Consider the following 23,262-nt stretch of genomic DNA (forward strand, 5'->3'; position numbering starts at 1 on the left):
CACGATCATCGAGAGCATGGCGAACGACGCTGGCGCCTCTCTGGAGAGTTCAGATGAGATCCAAGAGCACGTGGTCAACTACTACCGAAACCTGTACGCAGAAGGAGAGACGCGAGCAAATCCCGAATTTGACTGCGCTAGGGTGGTTCCACCAGACAGCATCTCTAATCATGCCTGCATGGAGGAAATCACAACAGCGGAAATTTACGAGGCGATCAAATCCAGCTCATCGAAGAAGTCCCCAGGGTCCGACGGTCTTCCCAAAGAGTTCTACGTACGCACATTCGACATCATTCACCGAGAGCTGAATCTGCTGCTGAACGAGGCGCTTCGTGGTGACATCCCCGAAGAGTTCGTGATCGGTGTGATCGTCCTGGTGAAGAAAAACAAGCTGGAAACTCCATCACTGCATACCGCCCTATATCGCTGCTCAACTACGACTACAAGTTGCTGGCCAGAATCCTGAAAGCGAGAGTCGATCGTGTTTTGCGCGAACACGACATAATCAGCCCTGTCCAGAAATGCTCGAACGGAGACAGAAACATCTACCAAGCAACTCTCTCGCTCAAAGACCGCATCGCACAACTACGCAGCCAACGACTCTCTGGGAAGTTGGTATCGTTCGACCTCTCCAGTGCCTTTGACCGTGTTGATAGAGGTTTCCTCTATCACACAATGAACTCGCTTGGTCTCAACCCCGATTTGGTGAATCTGCTAGAGAGGATCGGAGAGCGCTCCACCTCTCGGATTCTCATCAACGGACACCTCTCTGCTGCCTTTCCTATCCAGAGATCGGTTAGACAGGGTGACCCTCTCGCAATGCACTTGTTTGCTATCTACCTGCATCCACTGCTAGCGAGAATGGAGCGTATCTGTGACGGACCTCACGATCTTGTCGTCGCCTACGCCGACGACATCAGCATGATCACCACCAACGCTGACAAAGCTGAGCAGGTTAGGGTCTCTTTCGTGACTTCGAAGGATGCTCCGGTGCGATGCTCAACCTACGGAAGACGACGGCCATCGATGTGGGTCACATAAACGATCGAAACAGACTTGCGCTGCCGTGGATACAATCGAGCGAATCGGTTAAGGTCCTCGGAGTGATCTACCTGAACTCTCTACGCCAGATGATCAACAAGAACTGGGACACCTTGATCACAAAAATGGGACAGCTGATCTGGCTTCACAGGATGCGCAGTTTAACACTGCATCAAAAAGTCACGCTACTGAACGTTTTCATCACATCGAAGATGTGGTATCTCTCCTCGGTACTTGCACCCTACAAAGTTCACATCGCCAAGATTACCTCCATTATGGGCAGCTACCTGTGGCACGGCCACCAGGCAAGGGTGCCAATGCATCAACTGGCGCTCCCCATCGAGGGAGGCGGTCTCAAGCTCCACTTGCCTTACTTCAAATGTCGAGCACTGCTGACCAACAGACACCTACAGGAGAGCAACAGCACACCGTTCTACAAGACCTTCATGCAGCGCATCCAGAACCCTCCGGACCTGCACAGGATACCAACTGACTGCCCATGTCTCAAGGTAGTCTGCCAGGAGATTGCCTACCTGCCGGAACAGCTGATCAACAACGCCACTGCGACGGGTGTTCACACGAACCTCCTTCAGCAAGTGGCAACACCAAAAGTCATGTCGAGCGATCCTACCCTGGACTGGAAGCTGATATGGCGCAACATCAACTCCAAGAAATTAAAATCAGCTGAGAGAAGCTGGTACTTCCTACTGGTGAACAAGAAAACCACTCACGGGGAGCTGCTCCATCGGATGAACATCGTCAACACACCGAACTGCGCACACTGTGGTGCGCAACGAGAAGATCTACAACACAAATTCAGCACTTGTTCCAGAGTGGCCGGTGCGTGGAGAACGCTCCAACGCCACCTTGCAGCGGCGGGGATGAATGGCACCACCAGCTTCAACAGCCTTGCTCAACCAGAACTACGAAGATTACGACGAGATGTGAAACACAAAGTGATGAAACTTTTCATCAATTACATCAACTTTATTAATCAATGTAATAATCAGATTGATGTAGATTCCCTTAATTTTCACTTGGAAAATGAAATCTAGAATTCATCATGTAATTAGCTTTTACAAATGACTGAATAAATATTTTATAAAAAAAAATTGGTAGCACCGTTAAAGGTATAAATAATTATTTGCCAATTAAATTTACCTGTTTTTTAACACACACATTTAGTATATTCCGAGGTATATTCAAAAACAATTGAAGATCAAAAATTATTCCTAAACAAATTTCTATTTGAAATTATGAAACTCAAAAGAAATGTGTCTTTTAAAAGTTTTTTAAAATCAATTTGTTTTTATAGTACAATTTTTGTTGGGGTACTAGCCGTGCTATAATACTATGGCTTAAGTTACCAATTTTTTTATCAGGTCAAAATATTAACACTGAAAAAATCGCTATATCATTTACATAAATGAACTAAGCCTGAAATCGTTAACATAAAAAAAATCGGTCTCAATAAAACCAGACATAAAAAACAACCCCAAAATCATTTATTATTACAACTTATAATAAAATGCTTAATTTCACCCAATTTGCTGATTTTATGTAAGCGTGTAGTCAACATCCATCATACCAAATTGCAGTAACTTTTCAACAAGAAAGAGAAGAGAGAGCTTGCAGAAAAGTACGGGAACGGTTTTGCTGCAACTTCTACCTCTCTCACTGCAGAAGTTCTGCCTGAGAGAAAAGTTACTTTTGTTGCAGAAAAGTACGGGAACGCTTTGCTGCCGTTTTTGTGCAGAATTGCAGAATTCTGCAGTACGGGAATAGACCTAATAAGAAGCTATTGTCAAACACCCTTCAAAGCTTCGTTTCGCAAAGAAAAATGTCTATGCAAGCCATGAGATAGTGACAATATTGACAACCGGAAGAGATTTTTAAAGCAAACAGAATCCAAGGGACCGTCGAGGAAGAGATCCTTCAAGCAAGAGAAAATATCGAGGAATAAAGCTAATCGAAGGCAGTTTGAAGGGACTGAAGAATTCATCGATAGATGGAGCAATATTGATATCGAGAAGATCGACAGCCAGAGAGTCGACTGAAGCTTAAAAAAAATACTTTGACAGCTCTGAGTGCGGCACTCAGTGCTGAACTAGCCCGCAAACGAACGAACCATTTATGAATACTTTTATACTAAAATTATTATTCAATTCTGCATTTTTTTTAATTCCCTAGTTTCAAATATTAGAAATATAATTTATTATTTTTTAATTTCTTTTTCGTTATTTGAAATTTCTGAAATGGTTGTTTTTCCATATTTTCGAATTGATATTTTTGAATTATTTGTATTGCTGAATTTCAAAATTTCAGGTAATTATTGAATTTTCAATAAGAAAATAGATATTTGTATAATTGTCAAGTTTATTTTCACTCTGGTTTACGTCATTTCGGTCCCGCCAGTGTGGATCAATCGGACAGCACAGGGGACTCATAATCCAGAGGTTGCTAGTTTCGACATTTTGACCAAAAAACTAAATCTGTCCTTTAAATTTCGAAATTCTGCATTTTGAGATCCGGCGGGGATTTTAAATATCATTATTTCGAATACAAAATTACCAAAACGTTTGTAATTATCAGTCCATGACCGTTTCTTGGGGTTTTTTTTATAAGGAGTTTTGCGTTTCTTCCGATCTGCGTGTCAGCCTTTAGTAAGAGATGTCCAAAAACATCCAAAAAGCAAATAAATAAAAAAAAAATCAGTGATAACGCCCCAAGCAAATTTCTTGTCATTATCAAAATTGCAGCCCTTCCGAGAACACCCTAATGCGTTGCGATTACAGCAGAGAGGATTCTGAGAACGGTCACCATTGCACAGAATCTACAGGGGAGGAAGGAGGCGTGGGCATACCGTACCAAACGCTTCAGTTGTGTGTCAGGTGTATAATTTGTGATTGTGAAATGGAAATTTGTGAAGGGGTAGAATAGGGGAGATATTTTTTAAATGAGTGAACCCTTTTTTTACACTCCAGATTTCAACTTTCGGATATTTGCAAAGACAAAACACCGCCAAGATTTACTTCTATGCATTTAATGTCGAATTTCATCATAAATGTTACGGTATTAGAATTACATTTCTAAGACAAAAAAAGAAATAACTAAGAATAAAGATTTTGCTTATGCGATAAAAATAATATTTTTTTTTCTGCTTCTGTTTCTCTTCCGTCGTCAACCTGCTGTTTGCATCTTTCATAAGGGGTTGTTGTTTCGTCGCTACCGAGCGATATACATAAAGACTAAAAAAACATGACAATAAAAGAAACTTAAAAAAACGAGAACAAAAACGCACTTATAAATAAATATATAGATTTCTATTGATGCAGGGGGTTTAAAGAAAAAATATATTTTTGTTTGTTGAAGGTTGAAATAAAAGTTTTTTTCTGTTTGTTTTCATGTGCGAGTTAAACTACATTATTCTGAGTTACTCAGTGTTACAACTGCAGCAAGCTTTTTTCACTCTTTTTTCTTCGTTTTAGTTTTTTCAAGGGTTCTTTCCAATGTTTGCTGCTACAATTTTAAGCCCAATGAATATGTACAATTTCGTTCTTTTTTGTTTTGTTGGTAGAATATTGCCAATGGTGTTTCCCCCGCTCATCTCATTTGACGAGGAGCAGGAAAACAATTTGTCTTTTTATTAGTATTCTTAATGTTTTGTAGCGTTCAATATTTTTTTTTAAACAGAAACATTCAGTGGTGAAAATTAAAGAAAAATATGGGTTTGAAAAGCGCTTTTCTCTACACTGCAAAAGAAATAAACACGATATGACACGTACGATGTGGTATTTTTAATAGATATTTTGTTTTCTTCCTACGGCTATTGTTGGGGTTTTGTATTAGGTAGTGTGTGTGATGAAATATGGTTAATGGGCGCGACGAATGCGAAAAAACTCTCTACTTTTGATTGATTGTTGACAGAAACTTAAGCCTGAGATGTTTGCTCTTAAAAAATTGGGATGTGTTCGATGCAGTTATTTTTTCTTTTCTTTTCTAACATTTAGTGTGTTGTTTGTTAAGTTTGATATAAAAATGGTTTTGTTTTGTTTTGTGTGAGTAACTTCTTGTTGATGGACTTTTCTCTGTTTTGCGGCTTTTCGGTTGTAAAAAGTAACTTCTGTACTTTTGGGTGCATTTTCGTTATCAGCTACGGATCCTTTCAGGCCAATCGACACGGTTAAGCGCCGGTTCAAGATGAACCAATTAGACAAAATTGTTTCCTTTTGTTTTGCACTTTGCACATTTACTACGTTTCGCATTCCTCTTATAACGATATTCATAACGAATTTGTTTTGTGTGTTTTTCATTTCTCTTTTTTCAGTGTATTGAGTTGCACTTTACGTGCAACATTTAATGATCTTTGCTTAAGAGTAACATTTGTGGTTTACTTCTTCTTGTTTTGTAATTAAAACTGAAAATTCAACCCCTACAGCTCGTTGCGGCCGTAGAGTTCTCAATTTGTGTTGCTTAAACCTACCTTACTTCCGACTTCCAGCAACTTTTCGTGCGTGCGTGCGCGTGCATCTCTCCCATCCCACAACGACGTCAACCTAAGGCCAATAAAAGAAGTACGAACGAAATCCTTTCACGCACCACCACACGCAGATTGCAGATTGCGACATGCCGCTCTAACCGTCCTGGCCGTCCTCGGAGATCAGGTCGTCGTCGTTGAGCTCGCTAATGTTGTCCTGGTAGCTGGACACCAGGTCCGTGCTGTCCTGCACGCTGTCGTCGTAGTCCTGGCCCCCGTTGAACGACGACGCCATCTCCCAGTCCTCGGATTCGTTCTCCACGCCGAGACCGTACGCTGGATGGTTTGGAGTAAAAAAAGCATTACTTTACATTACAAAATGTTGTTTCCGAAAAGAGTCCGCCCAGCAAAAATCTTGTTCATCAAAACTAAACACATGCTCTGCCTTCTCGCTCGTTGAATGCTAACTGAACGCGCCTGTAACGACCGTCATTGCGAAGCGATCGTCACTGAATGCACACGAAGTCGACACGAACGAATCCGAGCACAACACTCGAGCAGCCGCCCGTCTTGAAGCCACAAGCTCGTTCTCTCTTGTTTTCGCGTGCGGTGCAGAATGGTGACGGCAATCATTTGAATGCTGTCAAGGGGAAGGTGATCGGATTTTTTTTCCGAATTAAAGCAGGTATTACACTATGACAAGCAAACACTGCTTCGTGTTTTTTTTTTCTTCTGAAAACCACAATTTTCACCGATGGAATATTTTGAGTCATACATATTCAGGCAGTGAAACGCAACATTGCACGTTGTTTGTAATTCATCTAATTTATAATATTTCGCTTCCGCCATACCGTGTACCGATCGAGAGTTGATTCTTATGATTTAAGAATCGTTGGACATGTCATTTCAAAATTTATTTTAAACGTTTAGCTTAGTCCTCCGCAAAGAAATCTGGTTCAAAATTGTAATTGCATCAAGGAAAAAAGCTAAACTTTTATTCCCCTTTTCTTGAAATAATATTTTGATTCAACAACCTCAACTTTGTCAAATTTGAGTGGTTGATTACCAATGATATATTCACAGAATTCTTTTACCATCATGATGGGTTTCAAGAATTTCTTGATTACTTTGGACCCTGGGATTTTTTTTGAGTGACTATAAAAAAGAAAATCGTGACGTCAAAAATGAACATAAGTCTAAGCAGTGCCGTTGAGAACAGAGCAATTCTCTACCAAAACCGGAAATTGATTTTATTTGTATTTTTTTATTTGGCTCAAACTTTGTGGGGGTCTTCCCTATGACCAAAGAAGCTATTTTGTGTCATTGGTTCACCCATGCAAGTCTCCATACAATTTTGGCAAAAATGGTACGTAAATATTCAAACAGTTGTAAATTTTGAGTGAATTTTCTGATCAATATGAGCAACTCTCTACGAAATCGGCCGATTTCGACCATTTTTTTTTGTATTTTTTTATTTGACTCAAACTTTGTGAGGGCCTTCCCTATGACCTAAGAAGCTATTTTGTGTCATTGGTTCACCCATGCAAGTCTCCATACAATTTTGGCAGCTGACCATACAAAAATGGTACGTAAATATTCAAACAGTTGTAACTTTTGAGTGAATTTTCTGATCAATTTGGTGTCTTCGCCAAAGTTGTAGGTATTCTTGATGACTATTGAGAAAAAATAGGTACACGGATTTTTTTTTGCAGATTTTTTAATCAACTTTTTTCTCACAAAAACTAAATTTCCCAAAATACGTACTTTTTGATTTTCGAAATTTTTTTATATGTTTTAGGGGACAAAATCCGCAACTTTTGAGCTAAACATGGTCAAAAATCTGCCGCCGAGTTATAATTTTTTTGAAAAAATAGTGATTTTTGATTTTTTTTTTAAATTTCATGAAAATAAAATTTTGAATTCGAGTGACCATTCCTAAAAATATTTTTTTGAAAAGTTCAGAAAATTTACTATAAAATTGTCTAAGAGACAGTGAAGAGTGGATCTGTTTTTGCTGAGATACAGCGGCTTAAAGAAATAGAAACATGAAAATTGAAGTTTTCGAACTCTCACCCAAACAGCCCACCATTTTCTATTGTCGATATCTCAGCAATTAGCGTGACGTCACGAGCGCACACGCACACACATTATTGTTGAGACACACGGGCAAAAAATGTAAACAGCGCAGCCAAGCTGTCAAATTTCTAACCTAAAAATTGAGTCGGCGTAAAACCTAATAGAGGAGAAAAGCAACTCGCGACAAAATTTTCAGGCTAGGAATTTTGACAGGTATGATTTTAATAAAGTATTCGCCTCTTTTTCTCTCCTACAGAAAACTGGGGACAACGTAGCTGTCAAACTAGGCCAAACTGTTAAAGTCACGCACAAAATGAACTTTGAGCGATTTGAGTTCATTCCTGACGTCACGATTTTCTCCTCTATTAATGGTCCGATTTTCAATGTAAAAACATGAAACATTCGTGAAATTTTCCGATTTTTTTTTGAAAAAAATATTTTGAAAATTTCAAAATCGAGACTAGCATTTTAAAAGGGCCAAACAGTGAATATTACGCCCATTTGAAGTGCTAGCCGTGATTTAAAAATTTTCAAATTATTTTTTTTCGAAGAGATCGGAAAATTTCACGAATCGTATTTTTTCTTGTTTGGCAGTTTGTCAAAAATCGCAAACAATGCTAAATGTATGCAAGTAGGCTGACGTTTCTGCAAGGGGGCACCGTTGAATGGAACGCAATACCTAGAAAATGTATTTTTTCACAGCTTTTTTTTTAAATCACGCAGAAAAATAAGGCATATTTGAATCAACAAAACATTTTGTTGATTTGAAAATCAAGATTTTTGTTGAATCAACACTAAACGTCAAAGCAACTTTTTCAAAACAACAAAAGATTTTTGTGGAATTGAGAAAATCAAGGTTTGTTTCAACGCAAAATCGGCGTTGATTATATTTAACAAAATTTTTGTTGAAACAAACCTCGTACAGGCTGATTCTACAAAACATTTTTCTGCGTGATACTACAAAAAATAAAAGAGCTTTATCTGACTTAGACTCAGAGCATTATTTTATTTTTAAACAAATTAGCTACAACAATTTCACAATTGTATAATATATGTATATGATCATTCCCTTGTTTTCTACGTCACGGGTTTCTGCTCTATTGTCTTTTGCAAGCAGAACATAACCAAACTCTTCGGCACCCTCAGCAAACGTCAAATCAATACAAATTCCTGCCGGATCTTTTTCCGGATCTGTTTCGGAAAAGATCCGGCAGCAATTTTGTATGGTTTGTCGTTTGCGGAGTGTACCAAAAAAAATGTAAACAAATCACTTCGTGCATCGGCCAATAAAGGAGACAAGTTCGGAACTTAACCTCAAAGGCAAATAAACCAAATGAACTTTTCTGACAGGTGTTGTGGCGGGACTTTTAAGCATTTTAATTTATAATTTTGTTACGGTTGTTCCGTTCCGCATGGAGAACGAACACGGTCACGAGCACGGCAAGGACACGGCCACGGGAATGGCCAGGAAAAAGCACCTTCACGGCCAGGGACACTAAAACGGCCAGAAGCACGGACAAGGACACGGACACTTATACGAGAAAAAAAACTCGGTTTATAACGTTTCGCGCAATCGGAAGCAAATTCGAATTCAAAAAAAGTCCCGACACGGCACCTGTCAAACCACTCAAAAGGCACTTAGAAATGAATACTTTGAGTTGATTTGCTACGTCACGGTTTTCTTGTCTATAAGAGGAGAGAAGCAACCTGCGACAAAATTTTGAGGCTAGGAATTTTGACAGATATGATTTTCATGAAGTATCGCCTCCTTTTCTCTCCCACATAAAAACTAGGGACAATGTAGCTGTCAAACTAGGCCAAACTGTTAAAGTTACTCACGAAATGAACTTTGAGTGATTTGAGCTCATTTCTGACGTCACGATTTTCTCCTCTATAGAGGAGAAAAGCAACTCGCGACAAAATTTTGAGGCTAGGAATTTTGGCAGGTATGATTTTCATAAAGTATTCGCCTCCTTTTCTCTCCCACTGAAAACTGCGGACAATGTAGCTGTCAAACTAGGCCAAACTGTTAAAGTCACTCACGAAATGAACTTTGAGTGATTTGTGTTCATTTCTGACGTCACGATTTTTTCCTCTATACAGAGGAGAAAATCGTGACGCCATAGCTGAACTCAAATCACTCAAAGTTCATTTTGTGAGTGACTTAACCGATTGACACTGTCCCCATTTTTCTGTGAGAGAGAAAAGGAGGCGAATGTTGTTGTTGTTGCTTTTATTAAGGGAACTTTAACCCTATGGGTCATTCCACCCCGGAGGCGAATACTTTATGAAAATCATACCTGTCAAAATTTTTAGCCTCAACATTTTGTCACGAGTAGATTTTATCCTCTTATAGACGAGAAACGCGAGAAACCCATAAGGTAGAATGAACTCAAAGAACTCTGTGTTTATTTTGTAAGTGCCTTTTCAGTGGTTTGACAGCTGACATCTGGAGCAACATTTGAAAAGGGCGCAAAAGCATTTTGACAGCTAGAATTATTTTGCAAATTCTGAGACAACAGGTAACTATTTAACAAAGTGTTGGAAGTTAGCTGGAGAGGCCAGATATTGTTTAACACTTCGAGTTTTGTGAAAAAGCAAAAATTTGCAGTTCAAACTGTCAAAATGCCTATCCGCCATTTGGTCGTGTTGCTCCAGACATTGCTCTTCTCAGAGACTTTGCTTTTGAAATTTTTCCAAAAAAGTACATTTTAGAACATCCAAAAATGTACAAAAAATAAAATGACCAGCCCTACTGCGTTGTGTTTACCGCAGAGTGGATTCAAAGAACGGATCACATTTCACAGAATCTACAGCGGAGGAAGGACGCGTGGACATACCGTATTAAACGCTCCGATTTATGATTGTTTAGGTGTGTTGTGTGTAGTAAATAAAAAATCATTTAATATTTTTGCCTATTTATGATGTGTGTCATGTAACAAATTACCCTCGTAGTTTAGCAAGTGGAGATAAACAAAAATAACTTACCATCAATGTACTTTTCCAGCGATTTGGGCACCATCGATTTGATCTTGTTTCTATCTTCGATGGTGCACTCTCCCTTGTCCAAACCTAGGGAACAAACACAAAAAAAGCAAATTAATTAGAACTGTTTTTGAACCCGACAAACTTAGTAGAACTCACCAAGCAGCAGTCCCATTCGCTTGAGCACTTCCAGATCGTCGTGGATTTCGAACGTGTTGTCGAACTTGAAGGAGAACTCCGACCTGCGAACGAAAAAAAGAAAAGAAAAACATTTCAGTTAAAAAGCTTCACCACACCAAGAATCCCTCCCCCTTACTTGTCGTTCGAGATGCTGCAGTTGATGTGAGTTTTCTTCTCCGTGTTGACGATGATGAATGGCAACTGGATGGCGGAGTTGGAGTTGGGCACCAGGCCCCGGTCCTCGTTTTCCTGGTTGCGCGCGACCAGCGACTTGAACGCCACGTGCTGCAGGATGAGTTCGCGCAGCTGCTGCTGCTTCGTTTCGATCCGTTCGCGGGCCCGTTCGTTCTCCTTCTCGAGGTCGTCGCACTCCTCGACGCTGCTCGTGGGCAGTCCGTGCCAGCGGATTTCCTTCTTCTCCTTCGAGATGATGTTCATCGCCATCAGGACGTTGAGCGCGTCGTACACCCGCCGGCGGATGTTCTTCTGGTCGTACGAGGCCGGATCGGCACCGGCGTGGCTCTGGGTTTCCTCCGCGACCAGCTCGTCCGCGACTTCGTTGTACGTGGTGGTGCCCTTTTCCTTCACCTTTTCGCACACCTTCATCGAAAAGTGCCTCAGCCCGCGGCCGATTTTGTCCGTTTTTCTTCGGCGGGAGGCGGGCGTGTGAATTTGGCCACTGGCCGCGGCCTTTTTGCCGTAATTGTACTGTGGCTGGTGCTGATGATTACTACTGTGGTGCTGCTGGTGTTGCTGTTGCTGCTGATGAGATCCTTTAACGTGGTGGGCTGCGGCAGGAGAGGCAGGTGGCGGGAGTTGGGGCATGACAATCGTCGGACTGGGGGCGGAGGTCATCATGTTTGTGCTGTTGCTGACGAAGGTCGCCGGCGAGGACGTTGAAGAGGACGTCGAGGCCGGTGATGATGTCGCCATGCCGGCCATTTGAAGGCTCGACGTGGACGTTGACGGGGACACCGATGTGGACGGTGCCAGCATGGCGGTTAGATTTCGGCCGGAAATCGTGGAGCCCGTGAAGTGGCCACCGGTGTTGGACACCAGCTTGAACTGGCTCTGTGGGACGGAGAGGAGGTTTTGAAAAGAATTTAATTTCAACACATTAGCATCAATCGATGAATAAAGAAAATTCTAATTAGTTTATAAGACCTTCGGATTCGTTTTTTTACCATCTTATAGTTAGCATTAGCATTTGAGGAAGCCCTATCCACGGATGGCTCCACAACGCTTATCCCACTGCTTGGTGTGGTTTTAAGAGCTATTACACTACCTCAAACAAACAAACTCGCGCTTTTTCGTGTTTGACAGTTTGCAAATTCGGTGTTTGACAAACCTGCAAATTCGCTTGCAAACTGACGTTGAACAAACCGAACAAACACATCAAGTTTTGTAAGACAGCTACCGAACAATGCACAATGGACCATCCATAAACCACGTGGAGACTTTTTTGAAAACATAGCAATTCCAGATCAAATCAGGAATATTTCTGGTACTTTTGTACCCGACCCTCTCCGATTTCAATGAAACTTTGTAGACATGTTATCCTAGGCCTATATAAGTCATTTTTGTGTATATGGAGCCAATAGTACTTGATAATAACATTTGAGAAGGGCGTAAGGTATTTCAATATTTTTGTATTTTGTAATTTAAAAATTACTGTATCTCGAAGCCGTTGCGTCGTATCAAAAAGTGGTCGAAGACAAACTTGTAGGAAATTGGACGGGCTTTCTGAAAAAAATACACTGAAACAAAAATACACGCCAAATCTAGGAGAGTTTTTGATTTTTAAGTCTAAAACTTAAATTTAAAGGTGATGTCACGATTTTTTTTCGTTCAGAATTTTTGAGGAAATAGCCTAAAATATAACCAAAAGACTGACGAAAAATGCAGGATGGTATGACTCTTCTAAAAAAATACCAAAATCATTTAGTAAAATTGTTTTTTTTTGAAAAGTGGTCTAAACGTCTAAATTTTTGAAAACCGGTAGTGGGAATCGATTTTCCAGACAATTTTACATAAAAGTCTCCATATTTGTCCTATGTCCAATCCTTGGGAAGATACAGCGGTTTTAACAGTCTGGACCCGAAGCCTGATTTTTCTGTTACATTCTTATTGGAATTTCATATAAACTGTAACGGGGATTGCAGGCACCGGGTCCTGACTATTAAAAATGAAAATGTTGAAAAAACGGGATTTTTGGTGGTTTTTGGCAATTTCTATATGACAGACTTGGTTTTTCAGTCTCGTAAATATTTTTACCGGAAAGCTCGTCCAATTTCCCATAAGTTTGCCTTTGACAGCATTTCAATTGAATGTAAGGGCTTACAGATATAAGCTTAATTACATTGCTTATAACTGAAAATAGAATATTTTTCTCAGTGTGGTAGAAACCAAGATAGTAAATTTGTAAATCAAATAAAGTAAATCAAAAAGCTGTCAAAGGCAAACTTATGGGAAATCGGACGAGCTTTCCGGTAAAAATATTTACGAGACTGAAAAATCAAGGCTGTCAAATAGAAATTGCGAAAAACCACCAAAAACCCGTTTTTTCCACATTTTCATTTTTAAAACCGCTGTATCTTCCCAAGGATTGGACATAGGACAATGGTCAATATGGAGACTTTTATGTAAAATTGTCTGGACAATCGATTCCCACTACCGATTTTCAAAAAATTTGACGTTTAGACCACATTCCAAAAAAAAAAAGTTTTAGTAAATGATTTTTGTATTTTTTGAGGAGAGACATACCATTTCGCATTTTTCGTCAGTCTTTTGGTTATATTTTAGGCTATTTCCTCAAAAATTATGAACGAAAAAAAAAAACGTGACATCACCTTTAAATTTAAGTTTTAGGCTTAAAAATCAAAAAATCTCATAGATGTGGCGTGTATTTTTGTTTCAGTGTATTTTTTTCAGAAAGCCCGTCCAATTTCCTACAAGTTTGTCTTTGACCACGTTTTGGTAGTCGTAACGGCTTAGAGATACAGTAATTTTTAAATTACAAATTACAAAAATATTTAAATAACCTACGCCCTACTCAAATGTTATTTTCGAGTACTATTGGCTCCATATACACAAAAATGGCTTATATAGGCCTAGGGTAACATGTCTACAAAGTTTTATTGAAATCGGAGAGGGTCGGGTACAAAAGTACCAGAAAAATTCCTGATTTGAGCTGGAATTGATCCAAACAAAATACCGTATTTTTATAAAAATTTTAGTATTTTTTAAAAATACGGCATTTTGTGCAAATTTTAGTATTTTCAAAAAGTGAAAATGAAAAAAAAATGATATTTTGCTTTTAAGGTGTTTTTGAATGGCCATGAGAGGAGCGGCCGTGGCTGACTGGTTACGGTGTTCGCTTTGTAAGCGAATGGTTCTGGGCTCGATGCCCATCTGCTCCCAACGAGAAAGTTAAGAACACATGAATTTGAAATGATAAATATGAACGAAAAATCAAAGTCGCTCGAGGCGGGGTTTGATCCCCCGTCCTTTGGATTGGTAAGCAAAATGCTAACCACTAGGCCATGACGACTTGGTAAGCGTGGACTGAAATTAGGAATACTGTTACAGAGAGCGAGTTGTGGCGCTATAACCACGGCAAATAGTGTCAAGGGCATTCGTGGAAATACAATGTCCCATCCCAGAGGGTCCCGGAGTACCAAACCTTCTTAGCATGGTGCTCCCAACGAATACAACCAAATCTCGGAGCGTATGGTGGTGTGTCCCCACGCTTCTTCCTCCCCTGTCGATTCAGAATTGTGTTGTTGTTCGAACACTCAGTGCTCAAACTCAATCCAATTACGAGTCATCTCTGCGATACGGCTTTACGCAGTAGGCCTGGCCGCTTTAACGCTTGTGATGTTTCAATGCATTTCAATGCAATGGCGCACTACAAATGTTAATAAATGACAAGAAGAGTGCTAGGCGTCATCTAACCTAAGGCACTCTCCAGGATCCCTTCGAAAGATTGGCTGCGCTAGGGTCTGATTAGATTAGATTAGATTAGATTAAGGTGTTTTTGAATGGCCATGAATGGTCAGGGCCATGGTGAGGGTCGCGTTTTTTTTTATATATTTTCTTGCTTTTAACATGAAATTCGAATACTGCGATCTTATTTTAGTCAAATTTGAATGATTGATTGCCTCAAAAATTTACGAATGAATTTTCTCAATCATGGATTTAAAAATTATAGATTAGGGGAAGGTGGGGCAAGACGACCATATAGGGCAAGAGGAACAATCGCTAGTATGGCCGTAATTTTTACAATTTTGATTATTTCCAGTATAAGGAATTGTTGCTAGCAATGCAATTTGCTGATTCTACTACCACATAACCACCAAAATAACGTTAACGCCGCGGGGCATAATATTGAATGAAGTTTTTTTCAAAACCTTTGTTTCTTTATAATATTTGGAAAGTACAAAATAAGGCTTAGGGTTCGTTTTAAGGGTTCATTTTATCAAAATGCTATTTTCCTAGATCAGTAGTGTCCCTACCAATGACTTGCACGTTTTATAAAGTATGATTTATGTTTTGGTTATTTTTGTAGAGAGTTTTTAAAAAATCTTATTTAGGTGGGGCAAGTGTACCATATGGATTTTTAGTATGGAATAAATACGAATTGCTGCAGCAACATATTTTATTGTGAAAAAATACATAAAAGTTCTTAAAAACTGATAATCAATTGTTTAAAAAATTGTCCATACACGATTTAATAATATCATGAAAATTTAGTATTTATCATCTTAGTATTTTTTTTTCTTAAAAATGGTCAAATTTAAAGTAAAATATTATTTTTTTAGTCTAAAAATGAAAGAATTGAAACGTTCCTAATCTGATGTATCTAAGTGCTGATAGTTCAATTGTTAGTAAATTAGCATGTTTTTTTCATGCTTTGTTCCTATTGTCCCAACGGGTTGTTCGTCTTGCCCCACTAGTTGAGTAGAACGTACGGAAAATCAAAAATTTCAAAATCAATTTTGTACATTAAAAACAGATTTTTTTAAAAACTTGTTCCATCAAAGTCTCAGTCAAGACCTGGAATAAGATGATTATAAAAAATCCGACAGATTTTTTCACGTTTTCAATGGGTTATAACGAGCATTTACTTAGCTTGTTACACTTGCCCCACTTTCCCCAACTGTAGTTTAGGACAATGAAAAAAAAAGTTTTTTCGTGATTCGATTATCCGAAGTAAAATTATTCCGTGGCCTTCGGATAATTGAATCTGGACTGTACTTTTTCGAAAAAAATACGTTAGAAAAACTCTAATAAAATTAAAATGCATACAAAATTTTGCGTTGTACCCACATTGCAATTCCCGAAAATTTGAATATTGTCGAAAAAATACGTTATTTTGTGATAATTTTTATATTTTGCATAAAAAGCTGTAATAAAGTGAAAAAGTTTACTAAATATCACTAATTATAATAATTTGAGTATTTTCGAAAAAAAAACGCAACTTTGTAAAAAAATTAGAATTTGGAAAAAAAAAGAAAAATACATACAAAACATTACTTTGATTGATGATTTTGCATTGTTATTGTTTTTGACGTTTAACAGCTGGGTGCAGAATAGTGGTCCGCAAAGCGGCCTCAATTTAGAACTGTCAAAGCGGAACCAATTTACTGTTTGAAAAATGATGCCAAGAAGTGGCAAGTATTGTAATCGATCTTTATTTTATTTTTTGTTTTGTCAAAAAAAGTCGAGGGCGTCGAGCTTTTGAGGTATTCAAAGTCAACAAATCTTTAGAAAAGGGATGAAATCGAGATTGCCATAGTTCGTCGATAACATTTCAATAAGCGCTATTTCTCACGCAAAACCTATGTTTACGACGAATTATTCTGACGAAATTTTTCATCACGTTGAAAACAAAGAAGGGCTCTTTTGGCCACCCATTTTTTAGTCTACGAACAAAAAATCACAAAGAACTTAATTTTTCAGCGTAAACTTTAATATCATCAGATCCAAAATGTTTCAAAACGAGTCACTTCAGCAGCAAAAAATATGTCACGCTTGAGCTTGAACAAAGCCTTCTACTTTGTTTCTGTTTACAGCTGTAGTTCAGTTGTATTAGTGAGGAGCAGTGGGGATCATTCGGCAATCACGTTACGCATTCTGTCTTTTCAGCACCCAGTTTAACAGCTTTAAGAAAAACGTAATATTCTTATATTCAGCAAATCAACAACAATTTAATTTAGCACGATTACCTTTATGTGTTTAAATTCCCTGACCCAGCATAAATTTCGTGACTTTTTCATGTCAAATTAAATTCCCTTTCAACGCCAGGTTTTCCCTGACCTTCCCAGAACTCGACACCATTTCAAGGGACATAAACTAGAAAAAATATTTTTGCAATTCCGTCGTGAAACTACTTACTTTTCTTGTCATTCTTGAACGACGAAATAGCCTACTTTTCTGTACCAAAAATAACAGAATCGAATAGCAACACTTTTCAAAATAAATGCTGAAAAGTTCTACTTTTCAGCACTCAAATGGGTGCTGAAAAGTTGAACTTTTCAGCACTTGTTTTGAAAAGTAACACTTTTCAACATTTTTTTGATTTAAACGATTTATTGACAAAATACATGAAAATTTGACATAAAATTTCACTCAGTGTATGTTTTTTTGGAATTGCAAAAAATGTTGTATGGAACTCGTTGCAAAACTTGATTTTTTCAGCACTCTTCGTATTTATCCAACTCGGTGAACCTCGTTGGATAAATGTACGGCTCGTGCTGAAAAAATCCACTTTTTGCAACTTGTTGCATAAACTACTATTCCATCATTCATTTTATTCATTTTTATTAAAATCATGATAATTTAGAACATTGAAACATTAGAAATATTTTGTAAAGAGGACCGTTAATGAATTGAAACTAAAAATAAAAAAATAAAAAATTATAGTTCTACTTATTTCTAGTTTTCTAGATATGTTAACCGATATGTTAAAAAATCTCCAGAAAAACATACCAACTGTGAGGGCGAGATTCGGACCAGGGGTTTCCCGCTGGCACTCTTGGCTGCGGGTGAGTTCAGTATCTGCAGCTCTGCAAAAGGAGGATTAAGTTGTGTGGTTTTAGTCGGCGACTAAGCAAAACAAAAAAAAACACGCTTTCGTTTTGCACAATTCGGAACTTACTGGGATTATTCATTGTGATAATTTTCTGCCCGGGCGCGAGCTTCTGCATCACAGGGGTGGCAAAATTCTGCGAAAACAAAATAAAGAAGAAAAGTAACGTGAAAAAAACAGGTTCAACCCAAAAGATAGTGCACAAAACAACCAAAAACTGCTGGCTGGCTGGTCTCTGTGTGTTAAGGTAATGTAATAACTCGATAAAAGGTGAACCCGCATCGTCGATAGAAGCAAGAGGAGGTCAAAAGAGAGCGCGCGAAACAATTTTTTTGGGACCCCCCTTTTGTGAAGAGGTGATTCATGTGAGGTGGGGGGGGGGGGGGCAAACACCATTTTGGTGACGCGCATGAAGAATGGGACCCTTTAAAAAAAAGCAAAGGGCTCTCCATTCAGAACAACACACCACACCATTCCCAGGATGAGAGTGAAAAGAGGGAATCATCAAATACTTTGAAAAAGACAAGCGCGTGTTTGTAATTGTAAGAGCAAGGAGTGAAGGAAGAGTGAAGCAGTTTTGGAGGGAGAAGAAGCTCGAAAGGAATGCAACATTTCGTATGCAACGGCGTTTTAACCGAATGCAATGTGTTTGGTGTACGACGAGTAATCGCGCGCCAAACCCTGAATTTGCCCCACTTGGAAACCTGCAATAGAAGGTGGAATTGGTGTGTTTGAGAGTGACAAGTGACACACATACACCGTAGAACAAGCAGTAGTGCACAAGGTGTTTACCAAAGATTACATCAAGTCAATTGCATCATACAAATAATGACTCACAAATAAAGATTCGACTCAAGTTGATGACATATGAAATGCGATTGAAAAGGACTTTTGTTTAACTCAATTCAGAATTACTTTGTTCCAAAGTTCTGGAAGACAATAAAAAGTTTTTAGATCATCAAAATAAAGTGAGTTCGGCTTAGTAGGCCCAAAATAGGGAAAATTACCCTAATAAGATTTTCTGTAATCCAGGGTTGTTACGGAAAAGTCGAAAAAAAAATCCGCACCAGATCCGCGCCGACCCCAAAATCCAATCCGCGCGAAATCCGCGCCATATAAAAAAAATGCGACAAGCATAGAAGAGAGAAACATAATGAATGAAACTTAAAAAAAAAAACAGAAAGCATTTGTATCAGTACCGTTGATCAGTTGTGGATTCAAATCCCACCTGGAGCAGGAATGGAACCTTTTTTGCCATTTCTGAAACAATATTAGCATTTTTTGTAACACTTTAGATATCGTTGCTTTAAAAACAAATTCAGGAAAAAAAATAAATAAAAAAATAAAAAAAAATAAAACCATAAAATAAATTACCAAATTATACAATTTTATACTTGATAATTATCGCCAAAATTTTACTCTGGAAAATCGAAAAACGAAATTTCTATTATTTTCTTCTCTAAATTTCTCTAAACTAAAATATGACTTCGAAAATGATCCGAACTAAGAAGATGGCAAAAAATAATAATTTAATAATTTATAAATTTAAAAATATAAATATTAGATAATTTAATAACTTAATAATTTAACAATTAAATAATTTAATAATTCAATAATTAATTAATTAAACAATTGAAAAATTTTAAAATATTAAAATTAAATAATTAATTAATTCAATAATTAAATAACTAAATCATTATATAATTTAATAATTTCATAATTTATTAATTTAATGATTTGATAATTTAATAATTTACTAATTTACTAATTTACTAATTCACTAATTTACTAATTTACTAATTTACTAATTTAATAATTCATTAATTTAATAATTTAATAATTTAATAATTTAATAATCTAATAATTTAATAATTTAGTAATTTAATAATTTAATAATTTAATAATTTAATAATTTAATAATTTAATAATTTTATAATTTTATAATTTTATAATTTAATAATTTAATGATTTAATAATTTAATAATTTAATAATTTAATAATTTAATAATTTAATAATTTAATAATTTAATAATTTAATAATTTAATAATTTATTAATTTAATAATTTAATAATTTAATAATTTAATAATTTAATAATTTAATAATTTAATAATTTAATAATTTAATAATTTAATAATTTAATAATTTAATAATTTAATAATTTAATAATTTAATAATTTAATAATTTAATAATTTAATAATTTAATAATTTAATAATTTAATAATTTAATAATTTAATAATTTAATAATTTAATAATTTAATAATTTAATAATTTAATAATTTAATAATTTAATAATCTAATAATTTAATAATTTAATAATTTAGTAATTTAATAATTTAATAATTTAATGATTTAATAATTTAATAATTTAATAATTTTATAATTTTATAATTTAATAATTTAATGATTTAATAATTTAATAATTTAATAATTTAATTATTTAATAATTTAATAATTTAATAATTTAATAATTTAATAATTTAATAATTTAATAATTTAATAATTTAATAATTTAATAATTTAATAATTTAATAATTTAATAATTTAATAATTTAATAATTTAATAATTTAATAATTTAATAATTTAATAATTTAATAATTTAATAATTTAATAATTTAATAATTTAATAATCTAATAATTTAATAATTTAATAATTTAGTAATTTAATAATTTAATAATTTAATGATTTAATAATTTAATAATTTAATAATTTTATAATTTTATAATTTAATAATTTAATGATTTAATAATTTAATAATTTAATAATTTAATAATTTAATAATTTTTTTTTTTTTGTATTTATTTAGGACCTTTTAACTATGAGTCTTTCGGGTCCTGTTAATGAATCTTTACACTTTTCCATACATGTCAGTAGCCTTTAAAAATTTCAACACATTTTTCGCCATATCTCGATCATCAGCCAAGGCTTCCCTGACGTTGGATGGTACTCCAGCTCGGCGTCTCTGCTCTTCAAACTCAGGACATTCCGCTAAGATGTGTTTCACCGTCAGCGCCAAATTGCACCTTGTGCAACGCGGCGCACTGTCCTTCTCCAGCAGATACTGATGGGTTAGCAAGGTGTGTCCTATCCTGAGTCTTGTCAGAATGACGTCTTCCTTCCTCGATCCAACAAATACATCTCGATAAGGTAGTACCGAGTTCTTCACCTCTCGTAGTTTGTTGCCCACCTTTCTGCTCCATTCCGCATTCCAGCGCCAAACAGTCCTCTTCTTGATCACCGTCCTGAACTCCTTGAATTCTACGCTTCTGTCCCAGATGTTTCTGTCGTTCAATGACTGCTTCGCTTCTTCATCTGCCTTCTCGTTGCCTGCTATTCCTACATGACTTTTCACCCACATGTAGATTATCTCCGTGCCATTACATTCTGCCTGATTGTGTAGGATGTTGATCTCATCCTTCCATCTGCATTTGGTTTTTCGTTTACCCAAGGCCGTGATGGCACTCAAGGAATCTGTACAGACGAGGTAGGTCCCCACGCGATTCTGACCAATTATCCACCTGAGCGCTTCAGTGATCGCACCACACTCCGCAGCAAAGATACTGCTCAGATCACTGATTCTTCTTCGAACAACCAAGTCCCCTCTAACCATCGCGTAACCAACCCTGCCATCTTTCTTTGATCCATCGGTGAAAATTGTTTCACACAAGCGATATTCCGTGTTCCTTCGGGACACGAAGAGCTCCTTCAGTTGTGTTGAAGTTGCTCCGGCTCGTTCAGCTTCGAGTAATGTTTTGTCTATCCGGATCCGTCTGCGTTCCCAGGGGGGACACAATGGTAGTGTGAATATCTTCAGCTCGGGTAACGATAGTTCCAGCTCTTCGAGTATCGCCTTTCCTCTTGTCTCAGCAGTTTCCACTCCACGTAGCGGACCTCGATGCCTAGTCGAATTCCACTCCTCTCCTGAACTGTTGCTATCGTAGCTGCTCTCGGTACTGCTTCCTGCTGATTGTGAGTCGTCTTCTGCTGGCTGGGTTCTGCTCTGTGCTGATATGGCTGCTTTTCTGGCGGCGTAGATCGCTGTCCGCTGTTCAAAGAACACTCTCAGGCTCGGGATTCCTGTTTCAGCTTGGAGACTATCTACAGGGCTGGTACGGAACGCACCACAGATAGCTCTCAAGCCTGTGTTGTGTGTTGGCTCGAGGATCTTCAGGACGTTGTCACTGACGGCAGCTGTTATAGGTGCTGCGTACAGGATTTTCTCCAACACTGTGGCTCTGTACAGCTTGATTAGAGTCTTCCTATCGCCACCCCATGACCTACATGCTACACAACGGATAAGCTGGACTCGTTGTCGGCAAGCCGCTTTCACTTCCTCGCAGTGTGTCTTGAACAGTAAATGTTGATCCAGGATAACGCCCAAACATCGGTGCTGCTTTTTGGTTGGGATCAGGGTCCCATTCAGCTCCAGTGCAGCTCTGCTCGGTGGTTTCCTCGTTCCGTAGCTTCTAAAGATGACAGTAGCGCTTTTCTCCGCAGAAATTTTAAATCCCGTTGAGCTCTGCCAGCATTCCACCGCCTTCAGTGCAGCTTGCAAGTCGTTCTCAACTTCTTCAACATTTCGTCCACTGGCCAGCAGTACAACATCATCTGCGTACAAGAGTGTTGTTATGCTGGGCGGCATCCGTGCTACCAATGTGTTGATAGCCACCAAGAACAAGGTGACGCTCAGTACTGATCCTTGGCAGAGGCCTGTTTCCATGATCTTGCTCTGCGACAGCTGGCCGTTCACAAAAACTCTAAATGAGCGATTTTCCAGCATTCGGTCCAAGAATTTCAACATCAGACCTTCTATGTTCCAGTCACGCAGTTGGTTCAGGACCAGTCTTCTCCAGGTGGTATCGTACGCCTTGGTCACATCCAGAAAAATCCCTGAACGTACTCCTTCTTGTTCCAGGCTGCTCGTACCACTTTCTCGAGCTCAGCCAAGTGGTCAACGGTAGTTTTTCCTTTCCGGAAGGCAAACTGGTGAGGATGCAGTAATCTTCTTGTCTCGATGATGTGAACTAGACGATTGTTGACCATTCGCTCAAACACCTTTCCCAGGCAACTGTTTAAGAAGATTGGCCTATAGTTACGAGGATTTGCTTTTTCACCACAATTTTTGAAGATAGGGATCACCAGCGATTCCGTCCATTCGGGTGGGTATACTGAACCGAGCCACAGCCGGTTGTACGCGTCAAGAAGCTGTCGTTTGCAATCCAACGGTAACTTTACGATCATGGAATAGTGGACAGTGTCAGGGCCTGGTGATGAGCCACGCAAACCTGCCGTTGCCTCTTCAAATTCAGTGAATAAAAAGGGCTTGTTGTACTCAGCACTCGTGTCAGCTGGGATTGACAGAGGAGTTTGCTCAACCTGATCCTTGAATGCGCGAAACTCGGGGCTGTAA

At 37.7% G+C, this 23,262-nt stretch overlaps 1 protein-coding gene across 1 annotated transcript in view; it reads right to left on the minus strand.

Moving 5' to 3' along the window:
• Positions 1-4,189: 4,189 nt before the first annotated feature.
• The window catches only part of LOC6049709 (transcription factor Dp-1), a 37,515-nt gene continuing 18,442 nt past the window's right edge, over positions 4,190-23,262 (minus strand). Inside the window, exons 3-8 of the mRNA XM_038252660.1 lie at positions 17,919-17,985; positions 17,750-17,826; positions 10,896-11,830; positions 10,739-10,821; positions 10,583-10,666; positions 4,190-5,854 (exon numbers count right to left, since the gene is read on the minus strand). Of these exons, the coding sequence (XP_038108588.1) occupies positions 5,676-5,854; positions 10,583-10,666; positions 10,739-10,821; positions 10,896-11,830; positions 17,750-17,826; positions 17,919-17,985 (1,425 nt within the window). The 3' untranslated portion in view covers positions 4,190-5,675. The remainder of the gene's footprint in view (positions 5,855-10,582; positions 10,667-10,738; positions 10,822-10,895; positions 11,831-17,749; positions 17,827-17,918; positions 17,986-23,262) is intronic.

This window comes from Culex quinquefasciatus, chromosome 2 (genome assembly GCF_015732765.1).
Source record: "Culex quinquefasciatus strain JHB chromosome 2, VPISU_Cqui_1.0_pri_paternal, whole genome shotgun sequence".
Classification (NCBI taxonomy): domain Eukaryota; kingdom Metazoa; phylum Arthropoda; class Insecta; order Diptera; family Culicidae; genus Culex; species Culex quinquefasciatus.